Source organism: Arvicanthis niloticus, chromosome 20 (genome assembly GCF_011762505.2).
Source record: "Arvicanthis niloticus isolate mArvNil1 chromosome 20, mArvNil1.pat.X, whole genome shotgun sequence".
Classification (NCBI taxonomy): Eukaryota; Metazoa; Chordata; class Mammalia; order Rodentia; family Muridae; genus Arvicanthis; species Arvicanthis niloticus.
The window spans coordinates 34,784,177-34,808,484 of NC_047677.1; the positions used below are offsets into that span (position 1 = coordinate 34,784,177).

Sequence of the window (24,308 nt, forward strand, 5' to 3'; positions counted from 1 at the left end):
TCTGGCCCATCTTTGCTTCTTTTCACCACTGTGCTGTCCTCTCTTGTTGCTGGTGGCTTCCCCAGCCTTTGTTTGTGTTAGAAATGGATAGCATTCAGAGAATGACCATCCGTCTCATTTTCTGCTGTGTTTAGATATTGGATGCCACTCCTGAGAGACTTCTCCAGGCTGTGGCCTCAACTTAGCTTGAAAACATGTAGAAAGTCCACGTCTTGGCTGCATGATTTTCATATGGAAAAAAACAGGCTCTTAACACCGGATGGGGTCCTGCCCTTAACACCGGATGGAATCCCATAGGCACCATGGTGGGAAGTTAGCAGCTGAAAACTTAGCAGCCCGCTGGGCAGTGTGAGAGCAGGAAACATGCCTCTTGCTTTGGGAAGACTGGCTGAGATGAATCCGTGAATATGGAACCAGTGTTGAACTTCTGTTAGAGAGCATCCGGGTCTTCCTAATGTGATGGTGGGGCTGTTTCCCTGGAGATTGTATATTGATTTAAGGTGATGACATCTCATGAGAAATTATCAATCTCAATGTAGAATAAGTTGGGATATCTCAGAAGGGATAAATTGGTGTGCTTCGAACTTTTCTATGAGTGTGTGTGTGTGTGAATGTTTGCCTGCATGTTGGTATATGCACCACATGTGCCTGGCGCCCACAGAGGCCAGAAGAAGGCATTGGATTCCCCTAAAACTGTTACAGATGATTGTGAGCCACCTTACGGATGCTGGGAATCAAACCTGGGTCCTCTACAAGAACAGCCAGTGCTCTTAATTTCTGGGCCAAAGAGTTTGCCCTATTCCTCTTGACTTATTAGAAAATGTTATAGCATTTCCATATAAAAGAGTCCAATGCTTTCTTCACATTTTTTACCATTGTCTGGGTATGGCTGGGTACCTGTACCCACACTGGCCAGCTTTGTCACAGTACTTTTTCTTCTTCCTTCTTAGTCTGATGCCAACGCAAGTTACTTGAGAGCAGCTCGGGCGGGGCACCTGGAAAAGGCCCTTGACTACATCAAAAATGGAGTGGATGTCAACATCTGTAACCAGGTCGGTTGTGGTTATTGTTCTGGTTTGGTATTTTCGTTGAAACTGGCAGATTCCTTAAAGCTTGCACTAGCTATTGGCAGGATCTTTCTCCACCTGTCAGGAGATTGATTTCATTGTTAAATTTTGTCCACCCAACGTTGTCCGATTAGTCTCCGTCAAAGGGATGCCATGCAGTCTTTGACTGAGAGTAACGGGCCACCCTCCCTAGTTTTCACGTTTTATTTACACTCCACATTCCTGTGCTGCGCACACATGGGGGACACTGGTAGGCAGTTAACTGAGGAGCATGTGGCGGGCTGTGGACTGTTAAGAACCCTGTTTTCAGTTCACTCTCCTTTCTCTTCCGGTCAGAATGGTTTGAATGCACTCCATCTTGCTTCCAAAGAAGGCCACGTGGAAGTGGTCTCCGAGCTGCTGCAGAGGGAAGCCAACGTCGATGCAGCCACAAAGGTCAGTGTCATGGGCTTGGTGCCTTTGGTGACACTTGTCTGGTTCTGTGAAGGGTCAACCCTCCGTAAGAAGGGTACCATTCTCATGAGCTTCATCATCTGTGCATCCCAGAGGCATTGAACAACGGGCTATGCTCATGTGTCTTCCCTCTCGTTTCACAGAAAGGAAACACAGCCTTACACATCGCCTCTTTGGCCGGGCAAGCGGAAGTGGTCAAGGTCTTGGTTACGAACGGAGCGAATGTCAACGCACAATCTCAGGTGAACTTTCAACCGTATTGCAAAGGACTTTGACCGTCACTTACCAATAAGACTTCTGGACCAAGCATTGGCTTGAGTTACACGTCAGCTAAGGGCCCGTCCCTTGCAGGCGTGGTTTTATCAAGTAGTTATGAGCGATCCTAGAGTTTAAAATGTATCTTCATTTACAGTTTGTGTGGCGAGAGGTAGAATTTTCAACTGTGGTCCACCTGTGACTGGCAGTCACACACAAACGTCCAGCAGATGTTTGAAATGGGGTCTCTTGTGCCGTTTTATGATGACATCTAACTTGGGTCCACTCTCAGTGTTGCTAGTTTACATGGGAGATGAGGAAACATATAAATAAGAAAAAGCTTCTGGATTTACGTGATATATGATACTTTATCAGTTGGGCACTGGGGTGTGAGGGATGGGGAAACTGCTTAACCCTTCTTTACTAAGAAAGAATTGTTATTGTTTTCTGAAACAAATAAAACAAACAAACAAAAAAAAACCCCAGAATTTTTAAAAGTCCCCAAACTTTAAAATGTTTCTACTAGTTGTGGTGAATATAAGACCTCCTATCAGCTCTGTAGACAGTCATGAGGTCCTAGGAGAGAACACCATAGACTACCTGCTATCTTAATCTTAGTCTTTGAATCTAAAAAAAAAAAAAAAAAAATAGCTTTTGACGTTTACTGGTTTAAAATAGCAGGCAGTCATCATCCGTCACTAACATTAGCCTAGCAACCATCCAAGGCTGTACAGCAAAGCAGACACAGCATCCACGGAGGACTGTTTGTACTGTTTGTAGACATTTTAAATTCCAAACCAGGTTTTCTACTCCACATTTGACCATTTAGTTCCTGGATAAAACACACACACAGCCTTTATATTTACAATAAACCTTAATCAGCACTAGAGCTAGGCAGATATCTATCCTCTACGCTATTAAAATCTACTTTTCTATGGATAACCTCGAGTTACTACTTACAGTGTTTCATCTGGGCTGCTCTTAACTTCAATTGGCCAGCCCTCGGGCATGCTTTTTTTGACTCCTAACCCATAGCGGCTTCTCTGCCTCCTCTTTTACCTTCCCCCCCCCCAACCCCCCAAGGTTCTCCTCTGAGCCCAAACTCGAGAACAGTAAACCCCGCCTATGTCTCTTCTGCCCAGCTATTGGCTGTCAGCATCTTCATTCACCAATCAGAAATAACTAGGGCTCAAGGTCTCCCTTGTGGTCTATGTGGGAACTCTCTCATCTCTGGGGCAACCAGGCCTTGCCCCCTCTCCCCCGCCCCACACTTAGCATTGCAATACCAAACCTTAACAGAGGACAGCCTCTTTTGGCCTGTTTCTAGTTGAAGCATCTGTCATTTGTCAGTGGCTCCACCCTGGTGAAAAGTATTGAATGTATTGGTGACAGAACAAACCTGCAGTTTTGCCGAAGATGAAGGATTTAGTGAAGTTGGGGAAGGTGATATCAGGGGACCATGGAGCCCGTGGTTATAATGTAACGTTGGGATTCTCCAGCAGCCTTGGGATCGGAAGCATGGGAAGAATTAGGGTGGATGTTGGATGAGGAATAACCTGAAAAGCAAAAGATTAAGTGGAAAAAAACGACATTTTTGAGTTCTCAAGTGTTTCTTGCAAGATTCATGCTGTGCAGAACCAAAAGCAGTGAGGGAGGCCAAGGTGTCATCCTTTCATTGGAAAAGTTCAACTTTGTCAACCCCACCCCCACCCTCACACAAAATCACACATCATTTAATCTTTCAGGATTAAACCCCGATGCCCTGTGCATGCCAGGCAAGAGCTCTGTCAATGAGCTCTGGCCCCGACCCTTTATTTAGTTGGGTTTTTTGTTGTTGGTGGTGGTGGTGGTGGGTTTTTTTGTTTTTTTTTTTTGTTTTTTTTGTTTTTTTTTTTGGTTTTTTGTTTTTTTGCATTCTGAAAATACTTCAAGACTATTGTTAGTTTTTCTTTGGCCTTTGAGAGAAAGTCTCAATACACTTTTAAAAAATACATTTAAAACTGGGTAGCGGTGGCACATGCCTTTAATCTACCAGCACTCAGGAGGCAGAGGAGGGGTTTCTCAAAGTAAAAACACTTAGCTCACAACTTCAGGGTCTCTCAATCATTCAATCCCCTTGTTACTTCCCTGCATTTGAACTCTATATGCTTTGAACAATAATGCTTTTCCAAAAGGGAACAATATAAAATTAAAGGTTAGCAAATATATTTTCAGATATTAACTAGCCAACTACAAAAGAAAATGAGAAACGTGTACTTTAAATATTTTCTTTTAGTTACGTTTATTCTTGTGGGCGGAGAGGCCATGAGTAAGCTAGCGCGCACACACGTGGGAGTCAGATGACGAGTGGCCAAATCAGTTCTTTCCTCCCACCACGTGGGTCCCAGGGGTCCAACTCAGGTTGTCAGGATTGACCTTTCACCTGCTGAGCCATCTCAATGGACTACATCATACTAACCCCCAAAAAAACATTACTACAGTTTTGTCTACTTAAAAATATCGAGCAGGAAGCAGCAAGCGATGAGATAGCAGGACGAGTCTTGGATCCGTGTCCAATCAGAATATCTCCTTCAAATCTTACACACATTCCTGATTATATCTGAGGGCAGCCGTCGCCATAAACCTGCCATCAGTAAGTGGGAAAACTGTGGTCTAGATGAATGAATCTCAAATCCGTTTTAATTTCAATTTATACACGTTCCACACTGATGATGCCGTAAGAGAAAGAACGGAGCCTGTGAAGTCCCTCTCCTTGCAGCTGTGCCTGGGGATCCCCGTCACACACAAACACACACACACACACACACACACACACACACACACCCCTCACGTGCCTCCTGATCCATGCTGTGGCTAGAAGGAACAGTGAGGTGACCATGCTTTGGAAACAGAAGTTTGTGCAACTCTTAAGCAGGAACCTTACATAGACCAAAAGGCAGTAATGGCCTGGAAGAAGACACTGTAGTTCAATGGGTTGAGTGCTTGCTAAGCATGCATAGAGCCCCGGGTTCAATCCTAGCATCACATAAACTGTCTATGATGGTTCATGATTCTGGTCCCAGCATCTGGGAAGTAGAGGCAGAAGGATCAGAAGTTCAAGGTCATCTGTACAAGGCCAGCCTGGACTACATAAAACTCTGTCTTAAAATAAATAAAACGCTTCTTTAAGTACAGATTTTATCCATGTACTAATACATAACACATGGAGATGTCCACACTCAAGATAGATAGATCAGTATGCAGGAACATGCCTGTAATCTCAGCACATGGGAAGCTGAGACAGAAGGATCATGAGTTCTAGATTGTGGGGTGAGAGACGGAGGGATGGAGGGAGGGAGAACGGTAGGGTCTCTAAGTGAGATTTCACCTATAAAGTCTTTCTTCTTCAAATGTAAGAACCAGGAAAGTACCAGTGAGATGATTCAGTCATAAAGGTACCTCCTGCTGAGACTGAGGACCTCAGTTCAACCCCAGGACCCTCGTGGTGGAAAGTGAGAACTTGACTCTTATAACTTATCCCTCAACCTTCACATGTACACATGCATGTGTAAGCAGATACATACGTGCACACATGCACACACAATAATAACAATAATAATATGAATATTTCCTTACTATCTTTAAAAAGAAATAGTTGAGAATCCCTTCCCCTCCTTGAATATTTTTTATTTATTTTCATCCCAAACGCTGCCCTCCCTCTTCGCTCCTTGAACCTTAACAACAACGACACAAGCCGGCACAGAAATCCTGTTCTTTTTGTGCATTTGGGCATTATAAATAAAACTTTAAGTTTTTTTTTTTACTTTGGTTGTAGCTTAGCTTTTTCTGGCTGAGCCATCTCTCTAGCCCTACATTTTATTTTTTGTTGCTGTTTCAGGATTGTTTGTTTGTTTGTTTGTTTACCTTAAATGAATTTTGGTCATTACCTTCATCTCAAGTCTTAACAATTTTTTTAATTCTTCCTTAAAAAGAGTTTACATTCCCATAACCTCTTTGCCATACAATACTGGGGAGGTGACTCAGCAGAGAGTCTGGAATTCTCAGCACCTACATAAAAGCCAGGCGGGAATGATAGTCTACCTGTAATCCTAGCACACAGGACAGGTGGCATCGAATCCCCAGAGCAAGCTGGTTAACTAGACTAGCCTAAACACACACACACACACACACACACACACACACATGCACATACTCACATATATGCACACACATACGCACAAACACCATTGGCTAACTAAATTGTAATTGTAAAGAACTTATTTCTTTTTAACCCTTTACTGTTTTGCACTGACTACAACAGTAATACACAGTGTTTACCATTTAAGACAAAGAAACTGCTCTGGTAAAATCACTGACTTCTCTTTTCTCTCTCATCCTTGACTGCATCCAAAAGCATAGCTGACTGTGTTTACACAGGCAGGGTTTGTCTCTGGTAGTATTTTGACTATGGACATATTTTGGACAAACAAGTTTTCTTACTTATTTTAACAAAGGGCAAAATATGTCAAGTCAAATATGATCTTTGGGGTACCCTTGAGGGTTTACCCCACATCCAGATGTCCCCTGTGTTAGAAGAACCAGATTCTCACAGTCGGACAGGTAGATGACGGGTCTAGATGCCCCCTGACTTTTAACCTTTAATCTGACTTTCACAGAATTTAGTGTCACACAGGCTTCTGTGAAATACTTTACTGTGTAGTTGACCGTGATGAAGAACACATAGGAAAGGATGTCCCTCAGATTTGAGGTAGTTTTGTGGAGTTTGTATGTTTGGGGGTTTTTTTGTTTTGTTTTTTGTTTTTCTTTTCCTCTGTCAGGTTGGGTATGATGGAGCATGGAGGCCAAATTCTTAGTCTGCAGATTTGCATGTATATAATAGCCCCACTGTAAATATTGAGAGCAGAAGGTATCAGAGATAAAAGATAAAATCAGATTTTAAATAGCGCACTGACTGTGTCTTAAGCTGCCCTTCCCTGGGGGGCTTCAATCTACTGTTGTCACAAGAAGAAAATGTAAATGGAGCTCCAAGATATTCCTGTCTTAACTGGCTCTGTTTTGAGGTTTTCTTAATTTTTAAACAAATATAAATAGGAGAAGAAGCATCTTTCTCAAACCTGGCCATCCCCTGGGTCCAAGTGCCTTCTCACCAACAAGTGTGATAGTTATAAGCTCCCATAATATGAATTATCGGAGAGGTGCTTTATGCCTCTGGGCTAGTCTAGTGGCAAGATTTTTTTAGGCAGTCTCTTCAAAAGATACTTGTAGATTCTTTATTGATAGATAACATGTATATTATATTGGAGTTACTCAGATTAAGAGAGCAAAAGAAGTTTCCAAAGAGTTTATGGGCTTTGGATTGGGGACCCTTGAGAACAGAAGGCTAAAGAGGAGACAGAACTTTCTGGAAAACCAATAATTGGAGTAGAGGGCGGAAGAACCTAGCCAGAGCCAAAGAGTAAGAGAGCCCTTTGATGGCATCCATTGAGGTTGCTGATGGGGACTGGGGAGAACACGGTGAACACGGAGAGAAAACTAAAAGGCAAGCAAAGATAACTTGTCCACATGCTGTGCTGTCATCAGAGAGAAGCAGGCCCATCTATCTCAGTGTCTAGCGAAGACAAGTCTCAGCTGCTCACCTCAAGGTAACCATTAAGCAAATGAATATTATAAAGTGCCAAAGGTACCCCTTCCAATGACCAGCTTCCTCTCACTAGACCCTGTTAACATTCCTTCTAGGCTCCACCCAACAGTTTACCTGGCAACAGCCAGGTAGGCCTGGCTTGCTATAAAACACAACAGACCCTACCCTGACACTCTCCACCACCTCCCAAGAATGCCATCAAATACAGATCTGTACTGGATTCACCCACTGATTACATTAAAGATCTCATGATCTAATCTCTTTGAAAGGCCCTCTGAATATTTAAATAGGAATCAAGTCTTCAACCATAATCCCTGAGGGAGCATTTGGAATTGAAACTAGAATATTCTTGTAAGGGAGGGAAGCACAAAAACATTCCATCGGCACAGATAGCAAAAAGTGAGTAAGACCCTTCGGGGCTACATACTGTGTGATCTCATTCATATGAAATGTCTGAAGTAAGCAAAGCCACAGACACAGGGTGGAGATGGGTGGTTGCCAAGGTTATAGAAAAAGGCAGATGTCAAAATTGGTACCAACAGGTGCTGGGTGAAGGATTAGTGGTCCGCATCTCCCAGTGGTTCTTGCCTGGCAAGGCTCTCCTCCCAGTTCTATGAGCACATAACCCCACTGAACTGTATATTTTATAAGGATGAGTTTTATGGAGTGAGAATTCAGTGTTATTAAGCACATATTTTTAGGAATCAAAAATATGTGAACAGGAATGTGACTTTTGGAAAAGGCCAGTTTCTCTGGTCTTAGTGCTAGAAAGGCAAGAAGCCCTTGTCTTAGGGTTGTACTGTTGTGACTAGACACCATGACCAAGGCAACTCTTATAAAGGACATATTTAATTGGGGCTGGCTTACAGGTTCAGAGGTTCAGCCCATTATCATCAAGGCGGGAAGCATGGCAGCATCCAGGCAGGCATGGTGTAGGAGGAGCTGAGAGTTCTACACCTTCATCGGAAGGCTGCTAGCAGAATACTGACTTTCAGGCAGCTAGGATGAGGGTCTTAAGCCCACACCCACATTGACACAACTCCTCCAATAAGACCACACCCCTAATGCTGCCACTCCCTGGGCCAAGCATATATGAACCATCACAAGCCCTAAACCAAAAGAAGGAGCCAGGCACAGTTGGATAACACACCTGTGACCTCAACACTTGGTGGTAAAGAATCGGAAGTTTAAGGCTAGCCTCAGCTATATAGTAGATTCTAAGCAAACCTAGGGCACATTAGACCTTGTCTCCAAAGAAAATGACTCTGGGAAGTAGTTGTAGGAAGCAGTTATGCTCAGCCATACTATTTTGCATGCGAGTCTTTCTTTGGTCTGTGAAATAACATCTGTCATATGTTTGAAGTAATTTGAAGTTAAAATAACTTCCTTCCCAAGCTGGAACTCTCTGAAAATGCCTACTTTTATATGAAAACAATTACATCTTTATTTGCAATAGATGATTGATGCTTGGAGCATAACAGCTGAATCTATCTTCCTCTGTATCCTTGCAGCAGCTAGTAAATCATTTCATTCACGGTAGTACCTCAAACGTGGTTGAAGATACACAAGTATGCTTGTTCACCTATGGTGCATAAATTGCTAGAAGTTTCTGTAAGACTATTGGCTGTGAATACTAACTCCACCCTTGTATGACTAGCAGTCTAATTGTGATTATAATCATGAATTACATACAGTTATATAATGATCGTGGTAAGGGCTGCTGCGCTCGGTTTTCTAATGACTGTAAATGTTGGCAATGAAGGATTATCAAAGTCATTTTATGTGAGCACTGCTCGAAATATGCATGTTCAGTGCCAGATTGGCAGAGCAGCTCACAGGACTCTTGGTTTCTTCTTTTGCAGAATGGCTTCACGCCGTTGTATATGGCGGCCCAGGAGAACCACCTGGAAGTCGTCAGGTTTCTTCTGGACAATGGTGCCAGCCAAAGCCTGGCCACAGAGGTGAGCACCTTCTGTTCTTCCATAGTTGATCTCATGTGTTCAAAAGACATTTTTGGGAGCCTATAGCTAAGAATTTTCTCATTAGGCTTTCAACTGCTGTTGTAAGAATTTTCTTACCGCTGTTGTTGGGTATTTTAATGTGTTGACTTTTTAATGAGATGCCCTAGAAACTCTATTTTTAATCTTTGAAAATTCTCTCATTGTACAGATATTCTTTATCTGCTCAAGTTTCTGGTCTACCCTATAATTAAGCTATCATTTTAATTCTTAGCATATTTTATTAATAATAATTTTTGCTTTTTAATAATCTTGCCTCCAAGGCAACCATTGTTTTAATGAATAATAACCATAAATGTGGGGGGTTTTTCCAGATTAGTGTTAGACTAATTACAATAATTGAATATATATATATATATATATATATAAAGTTAACTAATTATACTTAATCCATACTTTCAAATAAGACTCTTATACACATTTAACTACCCAGTAACAGTGGTATTTGTTGTGGGGAATATCTTCCACAGTCTTGAACAGAAAAATTACTTAAAAATGAAAATGATATAAGCCTCTAGTACTGTCTAAAATGTAGATTATTTTAATCTGTCATTGGGCACTGTCATCACTGATCAAACGTGTCACTGGAAATCTGTTGCTAACAGGAAATGTGTTGCTTGCACATTCTTCACTTTTAATTCAATAATGAACTCTAGTAAGTAGTCTGTTAGCTCACCACAAGACCACCACTCTGGCCAGGAGGCTGGTGTGGCTTCTAAATAGCACAGGGAAGAAGGAAGGATATGCAAGACTGGATGTTTCTCACCCAGCCTTTGACTTTATGCCTTCCTGAAAGCCCAGCAAATGAATGAAGAGACAGTTCATACAGCAGATGACCAATGGGACATGAACTCTTACCAGGGGAAAAAGAAGATCAGGTCTTTGGGCCTTGAGTTTAAAGGGGAAAAGTTTGTGGAGAGGAAACCAGATCTAGCCTACAACATTGTTGCAACCGATAAACAGGTGTCACAACCAGAGCTAGCCTACAACATTGTTGCAACCAATAAGCAGGCGTCACACAGGTGCTGAGCACCTGGTGGCCTCTGAGAAGTTAATGATTATGTCATTTGTGGAAAGACTTTCTGTTGTGTTTTATAAAAAAGAAAAAGAAGCCAGGGATATGTTGGGTATTGTGAGGTATGGTGCGTGGGGGGGGGGGGGGTGATGGGAGGGGTGATGGGGGTGTGTCTGTGGGCCCATACTGAGATATCCCTTCCCCCTGAGGGACCAACTAAAAGATGGTATAGTATCGAACAGTTTATTTAGGGCATGTGCAGTGGAGTTAAGGGGTTAGTAGAGACAGAGAAAGGCAGGGAAAGAGAGTGTTTGTGAGAGAGAGGGGAGGAGGGAGGGAGAGAGGGAGGAGAGTAGAAGTCAGCTATGAACATGTGGAGGTTGGGGGAGGGAAATGAGGAGAGAAAAGGATAGTTTGGGGGAAGAGGGGAAAAGAATTAGAAGAGCGAGACAGTGAGGAGGGGGCAAGCATCCCCTTTTATAGTGAGTCAGCATAACTGGCCATTGCCAGGTAACTGTGGGGCGGAACCTAGAAGAAATAAATGCCAACACTTTCTGTTACAGATAAAGAATATAAAAATAGTATGCAGGACTGTTAGTGTAACTCGTAGTAACAGTCTCTAAAAACTGAACTAGGCCTAAGTATGCACCCGTGGAGCGCTCATCAGTAAATGTTGGTATGCCCATCTGATTGTATGCAACCCAGCATTATTGAAACTGAGCAAGACTACAGTACAGATGTGTGATATGTACACCCCTGGCACATTCTCATCACTGCCTCAAACCTCACTTTGTACTCTTCTCTTCTGTCTGGGATTTCATCATGAGAATCTATTGTCTATCTGAGAATATTCTTAAATCTAGTTAAGAAATGGTCACTTTGAGCTGGAGAGATAGCTGTGTGGTGAATATCACTGGCCTGCTCTTTCAGAGGACCCAGGTAGTGTTCCCAGCACCCACAAGGTGATGCAGGATTACCTGGAACTCCAGTTTCAGGGGATCTGGTGCCCTCTGCTGACTTTTATGGGCACTACATGCACATGGTCTATAGTACATGTGTAAACAGAGCAGGCTATACACCTAAAATAAAAATCAATATATCTTAAAAAAAAAAAAAACAAAAAAACAAAAAACACTAAAGGGGTAGTAAGGGTTATCTTTTAGTTTTTAGCTTTGTCTTAGTTTGTTTTTCTTTTTTTCTTTTTTCTTTTTTTTTCTTTTTCTTTTTTTTTTTTTTTTTTTTTTTTTTTTTTTTTTTTTTTTTTTTTTTTTTTTTTTTTGTGATTAAAGACCATGGCCAAAAGCAATGTAAGGGGAACAGCTCATACCTATAGTCTATCATGGAGGAAAGTCAGGGCAGGAACCTGGAGGCAGGAGCTAACTCAGAGGCCATAGAGAAAAGCTGATAGCTAGCTTACTTCCCAGGGCTTGTTCAGTCTACTTCCTTATACAGCCCAGGACCATCGGCTCAGGGCAGTACCATCCACGATAGGCTGGGCCCTCCCACACCAATCAGTAATCAAGAAGATGCTTGCATAGACTCATCAGTCAGCCAATCTGAGGAAAGCATTTTTCAATTGAGGCGTCTCTTCTCAGATGTCATTTGTTTGTGTCAACTTGACAAGAAACTAACCAACACAAACCTACGTTATTGGTTTTTAGGGTTATTTTAATATCGTGGTAGGGTTCATTATGATTGAATTAATGAGAATAGTTATAAAAAAAATCAAACACTAGAATTTCCATATCACATGTGAAGCACAATTTCATGATTAAGAATAGCCCAAAGTTGAGGTCCTCTCTCCATGGCAAGCAAGCCTGTTCCGTGCAGAAGGAGGACTGGATAAACACGGAACACGAAGCAACCAAAATAGGCACTGTGTGCCGTGACACCCAGATAAACAGACTATAACATTTGGAGACTGAGTTCAGTCAGTGGACTTATCTACCTCTGGACAAACAACTGACTACTTTCTAAGGCTCTTTCCCACTGCGCCATTTTTTAGTTTTATGGAGCAGGCAGTAGAGGAGAGACCCCTATCCTTTAACACAAGCCACATCCGTGTCTTTAGGTAGGTTGCCCTCACATAAAGGAAAGCTGATAGCTGGCTTACTCCCCAGGGCTTGTTCAGCCTACTTCCTTATACAGCCCAGTGTAAGTCTACTATCTAGTCTATCTAGATAAAATCTGATTCACCACAGACAGTTGATCCTTCAGGTGAATAGTCTCTTCCTATTCTTTTAGTGTTGGAGACCCAAAGAAAAGTCAATACAAGTGAATATTTTGTTCATTAGCCATTCGAAATGCAATGTTGCTTTCCGACTAGCTATCGTTATTAGTGTCCCTTGGACAGAGCTCTGTGTAGGGAGGGTAACTGAAGGACAGGTTAAATAGCAGATTTTTAAACAGAGTTTTAAAATGACTAGGGCATGGGCCCAATCTCTTTTTCTCTTCTCTCTTCTTGGTGACGCTAAGGATCAAACTCAGGGCCGGACTCCATGCCAGACGCCCACTCTGCTGCTGAGCCACAGCTCAAGGGTCTGAGGTGTTTGTGCTTAGGAAGTCTTCTCATTTCCATGCGTTGCATATGGCAGATTTGCAGTTGCTGCTCCATCTCGTGTTTTGCCACTCGGAAGCATGAGGTTAAATTTGGTTGTTTGACCACAAGCAATCATTAAACCCTTGGTGTAGCATCGTTCCCACCCCTCGACAGTGATGATGTGGCTGGTACCCACAAGGGCCAAGCTCTTCTCTCAAGAAGTTTGGCCACATTTCCTTTCTGATTTGACTTCTCTTGAGAAGTCAAGCAAAACCCAGAGCCACAAAGTTTAGCCATTAACACCTCAAAGTAGGGATGGGGGTGGGGTGAGGGGTCTGCTGGTCCTTAATTGGCTTATGCTAGAAGCATGCTCTTATTGGTACTAATCGGATTGTCTGCTGTGCATCTTTCTAGTGCAAAGTACTTCCTGATGCTGTGGTTTACAGTTTGTTTAGACAGAATTCTGTTCTGGCTCAAAGCAGTCCTAGGCTGTCAACACTACTCTGACCTTGCTTCAGTGTTTTCAGCGGGATGCAGGATTGACTGTTAACACAGATTTTTCTATTATCACATGCATCTTCAAAACAAATGCACGGGGTTCCTGGAAAGAGCACACAGAATTGGGGTGCTTTCCTGGCATGTGCTGGCCCTCAAGTTTAGCTCACCAGAATAGTTTCAATCACAGAATACAATGAAAAGAGAAACCCTAAGTTTTCTTCTAGAGATAATGCCTGATTCATCCATCATGTCTTTGCATAGATGAGTGCACTGGGATGTTTATGAAAAGGACTCTTGCATAGACCCTCATGTATATATGAGTAATCTTATATATATTAAATATATATAATACATTAATATATGAAATCTTACATTAATTAAAAGATAAGTAATCTTTTTGAATTATAGTATGCTGTATTCTGCACTCTATGTGCATAAGGGTGAAGCTATGATTTCATCTTGCTGATATCTTGATTAAGTCCTGATTTGGTATCTCACTAAAAATTATAGAAATATTCTTTTCCTTCTGATGTTCTTGGGTACTCTAATCAAGAGAAATGAGTATCCAGATTCTATAGAAGGGAGTGGAGGTGGGAACCAAATAGAGAGAGGAGAGAGAGGCCATCCCATTGCCTCCTGATTTGATAATAGAATCATAAAGTACTGTCTCAGGAAGGAAGAGACCCAGTAGGAATTCCTGCACACACCCTCAGTTAGTGGTGAAACTCGTGGATAAGATCCACACAGGAAGAAACTGGCCAGAAGTGTCCCTAACAGTCCTTGTCTGATATTGTGCAATCCTTGAATATAAACGTGGCAGGGTGTATTCAGTTCAACAATGATGTAGGCTTTTATCATTTTTCCAGAAAAGGAGCAAATGATGTATGTCTTCCTTAGCATCCAGGTACCTAGTTCCCTCCTCGGCCTCACTGATGTTCTACTGATATATTTGCATCAGAGAACTACAGAAATAACCACGACCACAGGGGGGGGGAAAATGATGAGAAAACTTGCCCATCTGTTCACCAATAAAAATCATTTTTAGCGCTCCTTTGGGTAAATAATAATGAAGCCATGTGGGACATTGTTGGGGTGTTTTGTCCTGTGTTGTTTCTCTCTCTGCTCAGCAACACTACACCAGGCACGATTTAACAAAGCTCTGTGGAATGTATTCCCGTCTCTTTTTTGTCAAGTCCCAGGGAGCTTCAGAGTATAAACACACAATGTGCAGAATATACATGCACATCCAGATAGATTCTGGAATTCCATTTCATTGAACTCCCGGAAGCACTGACACCCTCAGTTCAGCAGTGGGGAACACTGGGAAGTATTGGGCAGAAAGTCCACGTGTCATACAGATGGCTTATGGCGTGTGGGGATCTGTCACATGGCATGGCAACTATCGTAGCATGTTGTGCAGACCAGAATTGCTGGAGGAAAATGTTTCTAATGTTCTTGCCATAAGAACATTAGGCGGGCTGGAGAGATGGCTCAGCCATTAAAGGCTAGACTCACAACCGAAAATATAAGAACATTAGACATCTGAGATGGCATATATGCATAGTAACTTAATTTCGTAATGCCATTGTCTTTGTAAGTTACAACCTCATATCATCCCTATAAATATACACAGTTGAGATAACAAACTATTAAAGTCAGGTATTACATGATTCCTGTGTAATTCTCCTTCCTGCTTAGAGAGGCCAAGAGCCTCTCTCATAGGCCTGTCTTAATATGGTGACTGCCACACTCTCCCCCAGACATAGGCTAGTTCATAGTGAGTCCTTACCCCATCTTTAAAGTACCGATGAGGAAGTTCACAACTCATTTTAAATCTCCTTTGAAGCTAGGTGGTGAGAGAGAAAGAGAGAGGGGGGCCAGACATGGAGTCAGATGTTCACATGTCTCTGCCAGTTAAAGATAGTTGATATATCTAGGTTGGGTATTAGGTTACACTTCTGATTAATATTGAGCATTACCAAATTTATAAATTTATAAAGCCAAATTTATAAAGCCATCGGTGAACATTAAAAAAAAAATGTATAAAAGCAAAAAAGGAGAAGGGGGCATGGGATAGGGGTTTTCTAGGGAGGGGAAATGGGGAAGGGGAATGGCATCTGAAATGTAAATAAAATATCCAATAAAAAAAAACATGCGGAAAGAAAACAAAAATGAAAACTTTAAAAAAAATAAAAACATAAAATAAAATCTCCTTTGAAAACTTTGCCTACATTAAACTTGACAATACTGTTTCATAAGATTGCTTCATGTATACTGATATTTGGATACCATTTCTGTTTACATGGCACCTTTATGTATTTTTAATTTTTTTTTCAATTAGTGTATAATTAATAGCCTTGGATAGGAAAAAAGTTCATAGAAACTTCTTGTTTTTTTTTTTAATCTGAGTGCATATACACGTGTTGTTATAGAAGTAACTAAGTAATGGGTACGTGCTTACCTGCTTTTTAAATCTGCCAAACCCTAAACAAAAACTGGTCATCGCCCATCCAGTCGGAATCCTAAGAAAGTACCCACTTGGCTGCTCTTGACACATCTTTCTTTTTGCAGGACGGCTTTACACCACTGGCCGTGGCTCTGCAACAAGGTCACGACCAAGTCGTGTCCCTCCTGCTCGAGAACGACACGAAGGGAAAAGTGCGTCTCCCTGCCCTCCACATCGCGGCCCGGAAAGACGACACCAAGGCGGCAGCTCTGCTCCTGCAGAATGACACCAACGCGGACGTGGAGTCAAAGGTAGGGCCCCAGATCGTGGCATCCTCTCACATCCCTGTCTTAAGTCAGACGGGGCAACCTTCGGGAACACCCGGCCTCCCTCCTGGCAAGCTTTGTGCCAAAAGAAATATAGGACATCACCAAAAGGGATGAGAACATGTTTCCGGTGCCAGCCGATGCTGTCACTCCATGCCTCGCCTGAGAAGCCACAGAATGCTGTCCATGTCGTGGCATCTTACACATGCCAAAGGGGAGGGAACTTCAGGAAAGGATTTCCATGCTTCCACAGTTTCCTCCCTTCCCGTTTCACGACATATTGAACAGTGCAGCTCAAACAGGGCCAAAATGCTAGTGACTGTGTGTGCAAACTTCCAAGGGGTTGACCCCTACAGTGATGGCGATAGGCAACGCAGCCAGGGCGAATGCGCTGTGGAAAGCTTGCCTCGGGGGAAAGAGCCACAGCCGAAGACTCCCGCAGTCTTGCTTGGAAGTTCATAGTGGGGAAAACGGGGCGATGGGCTAGGTCTCTGTGTAGCCGTTCTTTGTGGAGTCTAGCTTTCTTCCTGCACCCGGCCCCCATCCATCATAGCTTCCATCTTCTTCCCGTAGCTGCCATGAGCTTCCTGCCGTCCACGTCACCGAGTGAACTAACCGTTCATTTTTTCCTCCTCTTTGCCTCCCAATGTGTTAACCTAGATGGTGGTGAATAGAGCAACTGAGGTATATTTATGTATCTGTCTCCGTTATTTTTTCTTTTGTTTTTTGTTTGTTTTTGTATAATCGGGATCTGCTTCATCGCTTTCCATTTCCTAGGTTTGCTGCCTCATCCCCCCACCCCACCCCTCCTTCTTTGCATTGCCTTCTGTAGGCTAGAATCCTGCTTCACCCATCCCCCTGACCCTGAAGGAGCATGTGCGAGAGCAGACAGCAGGTTAATTGCCAGGGCTTTCTGCAGCTGAACTCGGCATTGGGAAGGAAGATTTAGGAATCCTCGAAATACCTATAAGTATTGTAACAGAGACAAAGGCCTCTGATACTTCTGATGCTTATCGGCTCTACCCAAAGCTGCAGACACCCCTGTCACTCCACTCCTCCGGGACTCAGTCTTTAGGGTTCTGCATGACACTTACCCTCCGTGGTGTCAGCAACAGGAGAGTTCCTCAGAACGGTGCCACCCGACCCACCTTCCATGAGAGGCAGTGACGGCTAGCATGGCTAAGAAGCTTGCTAACAAACTAGACACCGCATCACCTCTTTTAGGTTCCGATTTGGTGGGGGATGGGGAAAATGAATTGCTGCATGTTTGACTTTTTTTTTTTTTTTAAGGAAGTAAAATGACCATGGCAGAAAAGCATCCTTAAAATTGAATTGCTGAACAGGCAGGGGCTAACAAAACAGATGAACATCTTGGTTCTTTGTAGAACATGTTCTTCCTTGATATAAAAATCACCTTGATGGTATCATACCTCTAGAGGCCAACCCCCAAATTGCTTTAGTCCTTAAGACGGACATTCACAGTTGCCTCACCTGAATTGTCGTATAAGCTAATTGAATTTATTTTCAAGAGTCTCCATGGCCAGTTCTTTTACCTGCCTAACACAGTAGTTGAAACAGAACCACACAGCTGTGAAGTGTAAGGTTTTTTGACATGTTGGCTTCCGGACAGTTCTCCTAATAGATTCCTTAAATCCATCAGTCTCCATCCCTGGGTTTTTTCCCTGGCCCTCTCTCTCTCTGCCTATGAGTGTGGATTTCCTTAGAAACCCTACAAATCACTGACCCTAGCCAAAGCCTAGCACGGACCGGAATGTGGACCCCAGCACATTTTGCTCCCTCATTTTTATTTGAGCATAGGAAGAGCTGGAAGGAATCAACCGACCATTTGTCCTGTTTTCTTCGCAGAGTGGCTTCACCCCGCTCCACATAGCTGCCCACTATGGGAACATCAATGTGGCCACACTGCTGTTAAACAGAGCAGCTGCCGTGGACTTCACCGCACGGGTGAGTACGTGGCAAGGTGTCTCACCTTCAAAGAATCTCAGGTGGCTTTGATAGGTAGTATGACTTTCCGGTCATTGAGAAATCAGGCTTGTTACCTTATTTGACATACCTCTCCGTGTGTGTGTGTGTGTGTGTGTGTGTGTGTGTGTGTATGTATGTATGTATGTATGTATATACACACTTTTTTTTTCCTAAAAGGGGAAGGTAGACAAAGATTGAATGGAACACAGATAATAAACTCTTATACAGAAGATACATGTAAGTGATTACAGTTCCTTCAGCCGGGAACTGCATGTGGTTGTCCATGTCAGCTATTCTAGAAGGTGTTAGAACTTGTTTGGTTTCGTGGATATGGGAGGGGCCCCCAAGGCCCCACTCCTGGCACTGCCTGAGAAGCTATTGGCAGTTGATGGTGACTAGAGGAAGGAGAGTCATTTTGCTCTGAGATTTGTGACCATGAAGGGTTATCTGTGTTCCAGTGGAGGACCCCAGACCTATGTGCAAGGTGGCACTAATTTGACTCAATGGAATATTTTTTAAAGGGGGTGGGGATTAAGCTGGTGGAGGGACATTTTGGAGGGGTCTAAATAACGTTGGAGAGGGTGATGGGAGGGTGGTTATGATCATAACCCACTGAATACATGTATGAAATTCTCGGTGTGTTGTAAGTTCACTATTTGTAAGGTGAGTTCATGAAAATGATGAAAGGAAATATCAATTCACTATCATATCACAGAAAGTTAGGGAGACAATGCCACCACATGGCACCCCCGTATCGGAACACCACGATATCTAAATACCATATCATCTAAGATACTATCTTTGAGGTGAGCTCATCTTTTAAAAAGATGGGCTGAGGTGTAAGGCCAGTACTATCTGTGTAGCAGTAGAGGTAAAATCACCTTTGAAATCGTTGGAAGGTGGGCAGGACTAGGTCAAGCATTTTATCTCCAGTAGGAGAGCTGGATTCATCACTATTGAACAGGCAAGGTAAGCATAGCTCTGATCTTTGAGCTGGTGGTTAAGAGGAAGCAGGATTTCAGACTCAAAGAACCAAGTCACTTACATCGTCTCCCTTATCTGACTGAAGGCAGTTGGCCAGCCTTCTTATGGTTCATTAGTTCTAGAGAAAAATCAGCGGGTACTCAGGTGACCCCATTGTAGATTGCCTCTGTGGCCATCCATGCATTGAAAAGCTTTGTTGGTTTGAGTGGCTAGAGGGAATTACTTCTTCTCATTTGGAATTCTGCTAGTACCTCCATTTGGCTCCGGGTCCACCTTTGACACTTGGAAGGCCAACTTCAGAGCGCTTCCATAAGCCTGCGTTAGTACTAAAGTCTAGATTCGATTCAGCCTTCTGGGTTTGTCTGTATAATTCACTGCATAGACAAAACCTAAGGTCTTGTCTTAGTCAGGGTTACTATTCCTCCACAAACATCATGACCAGGAAGCAAGTTGGAGAGGAAAGGGTTTATTCAGCTTACACTTCACATGGCTGTTCACCACCCAAGGAAGTCAGGACTAGAACTCAAGCAGGTCAGGAAGCAGGGGCTGATGCAGAGGCCATGGAGGGATGTTACTTACTGGCTTGCTTCCCCTGGCTTGCTCAGCTTGCTTTCTTATAGAACCCAGAACTAGCAGCCCAGGGATGGCACCAGTCACCATGGGCCCTCCCACACCTTGATCACTAATGGAGAAAATGCCTTACAGCTGGATCTCATGGAGGCATTTCCTCAAGGGAGGCTCCTTTCTCTGTGATAACTCCAGCTTGTGCCAAGTTGGAGGCAGGTCTCTTAATTAGGACATTTGGAAAGTCCATGTCTGGATGTCTTTGAAGCTGGCTTCGCCTCTGCCATCATTGAGGAAGTGCCCGTTGCTGCAGAGGATAAGATTAGATTTGAGAGGCTGCTTTAGAAAATGAAGAGGGAATTACAGTATTGACACGTTCCCTTGGGCTACTCAAGTGTGTCCATTTCCTTTCCAATGACGACTCTGCTCGTTATGAACCATGATCCCTTATTAATTAAAGATCAATGGAAGCCTCAGACCTACACGTTAACCTCAACACATCACGGAAAAGTGATGTAAAACAAGATACCAACTTGTGTTGGAATAAAATATACCACACTTGTTGCTTTTTGCTAGATCCAAAACTCATCCTCCCTAGCCTGTCCCTTTTGATGAGGCCTCTCGACACTCGGTGGCAAAGGCTGTGTAGTGCAGTTGGGTTATATATTAGGTATGGGAGCCTCTTGATGATTCCCAGAAGCCTCTGCTTCTCTTTGTTGGCGGTGGGTGATGGATGACTGACTGTAGGGTGTCAGAGGAGACTCTTTAGAGGGCGCTTGCCCATCTTACATTCTAAATTCCTAGTAACTCCATCATTCGGAGTCTGCAGTTTGCACTAAGGTAGTACAGAGGTCTCTTCCCTACCTACACTCAAAGGCATATTCCACTCCGTCATGGTTTCCCTCTGGAAAGAAGCAAGGTCAACTTTGCAATTAGGGTCCCATTCACGCTGCTCAGAACGATGAAGGGAAGCTGGTGGGTTTCATGTGCTATGAACCAGCTGCAATTTTTAACCACAAATCACAGATTGAGAAGCAGGTGTGGATGGTGGTGTAGGAGGTATTTAGGGTAGCAGAAGCAGCCTTTGTTTTTAGGGAGAGAGTTGGGGGGGGGGTGTTCCGTATACTTACTGTGACTGGGTATGAAAGAGGACTGAACTGTTAAAGATTTAGGTTGCTGGCCAGTGGCAGTGCTAGGCTGGGGAAGGACACAAAAAGTGGATACTAACTAGTCAAAAGCCAGATGAATAGGGTGGCATCTGCAGGTATAGGTATCTCTGAAACCAATGAGGAACAGACACTAACCAGTATGACCAAGGAGAGGCAAATGGACCCCCCACAAGCCATTCTTCTGACAACTGGAGGGTGGGACAGCTCCATATGTCGTCATCACATTTCCCAGACTTGCATCCTAACAGTTTTGATCTTCGCATTGCGGCTTTGTCCTGTATTTATAAACTACCCTGGCTGATGTTTTCAGTGCGCCTTCTTGTATTATCTACGCAGCTAACCTGCACCATCCCTGGGTCCCCTATAGAACTGCTAAACATGGCAGTACCGTGTAAGCATTCTGCAGCCTGAACTGAGACAGCTCTGACGCCATCTGAACGGATGCCCGACCCTTGTTCTCATTGCAAATCCTCCCTCTCTTGGGGATGAGACTATATAACTGAGACACCTCAGAGGCCCTGCTGATTGTCATTCCGGGCAGGACCACTTACAGGCTGGGGTGAGGAAAGGCCAAATCACATTGAGTGGATGTTTGTCAAGTCCCTCCTGTTGACTGAAGGAGATTCGCATGTCTTCCTGCTCAGTGTTTCCTAGTCTGACCCCTGAAAGGGTTAGAGATTTGTTCTAGAAGATTCCAGGTGGCTTACAGATTAAGACAGGTCTAATTCTAGAAGGATGGAATAGAAAAGGCAAGTGTGTCAGGTGACTCTGACAAATTGAGGAATGAACTAATATAACAAATGTAGATTTCAGGCCTTTAATATATGTGCACATGTATACATGGAATATGGATACAGAAATGCATAAACATTTCTACTTTACGCATTTTATTAGTTCAACGCTTTAACTATTTCATACCCGTATACATACCTCTGCACACATATAATACATTGTGATCCTGCCAGTGAGTATCAGTATCCAAGGATCTCTGTGATATTCTGAATTGGAGTCCTGATTGTAAATACCAGCACTAGTATGGCTGGCTCAAGCGATCTACTTTTCATTACTTTGAGAACTCTTGGAACACCAAGCAAGAAGTGAGAGCTGTTTACTCCATGCCTGTGCTGTCCGAGCCATTCATGAATGTGGCTAATTTTAATTGAAACCGAATTTAAAATGTATATCCTCTGGGCTGAGCGTGGTAGCACACTAAACAGGCAGATCTCTGCAAGTCTGAGGCCACTGCAATCTATACAAGCAGTTCCAGGCCAGCCGGGCTATATAGTGGGACGCTTAACATTTTGCATCCTCCTTTTCTAGAACATTCCAGGTGCTCACCATTTGCCTATGGCAAGCAGCTTATGTAGCACATGCCACTGGTGTGTAACACTTTGGGACTGTCAGAGATTGGCTCGACTTTTGTTCTCACCCGCCACATCCCAGGCCAGCCTTCCCTATGGTGGCACAATGACCTCTGAATGTCACCTGCCTCTCAGGGAAGGTGTTTGTTCCCTGCCTGGTAGGTTTCTACTCTTCACAAGTGTTTAAGCAGCCTGTTAACCCTGCTTTGTGCACATCGCACATTCTGTTTGGCGTCTACATTGTGTACTGTCTACAGTGCTGTACTGTCAAGTATATCACTGATATCCGTAGCTTCTTTCTGCTTCCCAGACATCTCTCCACAGCAGCCTCTGTGCTGTTGACTTTGTCATGAGCTCCATCCCCTGACCCTTCCAGGGAAGACCTCACTACACCCAATGAATGTGCTTCTTACAGCTACAGCTCTTTGAAGATAAAAAGCCATGTATTCCAGAAAACTATTCCTCACTGTTCTGAAAACAAGAAGGCAGGGTGTTTGTGTGGCCAGAGAGACCTTTGTCTCCCTGCCACGACCAGCCAGCCACCCTTGGCATACCAGCATACCAATGGAGTCACCAGAAGGCTCGGTGGCATTCCATTCAACCGGAGGGCTGTCTCTAAATGTGAACAACATTGAGAAGCCTTCCTGTTTCCTTCCCTTTCTCTCAGGTAGAACCATGGTCTCAGTGATTTAATAATACTAATTAATTAAGCGTGGAATAAATTCCTGCTTCCACATCAGCCTTATCACACTTAATATCTCAATTATATGTGATATGGCTTATCACAATATGTGAGGGCTGAAATGTGATTAAATACACCAACAGCTCCCTCCCATACCCTGCTTTACACACATGAGATTTTTCATTCCCCAAGGTCAAATCTGTGTCTTCTTGCCCACTATGGAGTCTACAGTGTTGAAAGCTCAGCACCTGGCCCTGGGAGAGACTGAGTATACGTTTACAAAGTTCAAAAGGGGATGACAACATCACTTCTGGGATTCCCTGCCTATTACATACGGATGGATCTTGTTCTCAAGCCTGATTCTTTCCCAGTTCACCAAACTCCCATTGCTTTGGCTTGAAATGTGTGTTTAGACTTATAAGCTGCTCCCCACCCGAGCTATACCGAGGAAGGAGGGATGCCATTTGCCAAGCCCAAGCGGTGAATGTCGGGTGCTGAAGGACGAGGTGGACGAGGTGGTACTCTGAGCATCTTTCAACTCACATGTATAGATGGCCTTGGGAGACAGGACAGCTAAGCCATGGGTGTTCAGGGTGTTAGCATCGGGACCTCAGACTCTGGATGTGAGAGCACAACCTAGGCAACTTCCAGAGGATGTGTAGAGGGACATTGGCATCCCCCAATTAAGAGAATGGCTAGGGCTGGAGAGATGGCTCAGCGATTAAGGGCACTGACTGCTCCTCCAAAAGTCCTGAGTTCAATTCCCAGCAACCACATGGTGGCTCACAACCATCTGTAATGGAATCTGATGCCCTGTTCTTTCATGCAGGCTTACATGCAAATAGAGCACTTAGATAGATAGATAGATAGATAGATAGATAGATAGATAGATAGATAGATAGATTTGTTTTTCAAAAAGTGTAACTGAACCCCTATTGACTATTTTACAAGTTCAGAATTAATGACACTAGACTTTGGTTTCTGGATCAGAGTCTTTACATGCACAGGTTTAAAACGTGTCTCCCTCAAATTACAGTTTGTAAATCAAATACAAGGAATTAAAGAGGCACCTATAGCTTCTATTTATTTGCATTTTATCCTTATAGACATACCTGTTCTGAAAATCGGTTTTTATCTCCAAATGTAGGCTCTACCCCACATCAAAAGTTTAGAAAAAAATTAAAAGTGAGGATTTGAGAATATTGGTAAAAAGGATATGAGTTGTAGAAACATGGCTGCCTTACATAGTCCCTGCATGCACCATAGCTTGGTTGCCATGGTCACAGTAACATTTCTATCTTAGA

At 43.3% G+C, this 24,308-nt stretch overlaps 1 protein-coding gene across 33 annotated transcripts in view; it reads left to right on the top strand.

Annotated features, from left to right (window-relative positions):
- Positions 1 to 24,308, top strand: part of Ank3 (ankyrin 3) — a 606,272-nt gene that overhangs the window by 393,009 nt on the left and 188,955 nt on the right. For 18 of the 33 annotated variants that reach the window (XM_076917004.1, XM_076917006.1, XM_076917007.1 and 15 more), the window contains exons 2-7: positions 951 to 1,052; positions 1,404 to 1,502; positions 1,664 to 1,762; positions 9,279 to 9,377; positions 16,058 to 16,243; positions 18,125 to 18,223. In XM_076917004.1, the coding sequence (XP_076773119.1) occupies positions 951 to 1,052; positions 1,404 to 1,502; positions 1,664 to 1,762; positions 9,279 to 9,377; positions 16,058 to 16,243; positions 18,125 to 18,223 (684 nt within the window). Of the gene's footprint in view, positions 1 to 950; positions 1,053 to 1,403; positions 1,503 to 1,663; positions 1,763 to 9,278; positions 9,378 to 16,057; positions 16,244 to 16,918; positions 16,943 to 18,124; positions 18,224 to 24,308 lie in introns of all 33 variants that reach the window. The other 15 variants (XM_076916989.1, XM_076916994.1, XM_076916999.1 and 12 more) reach the window with 1 other exon arrangement.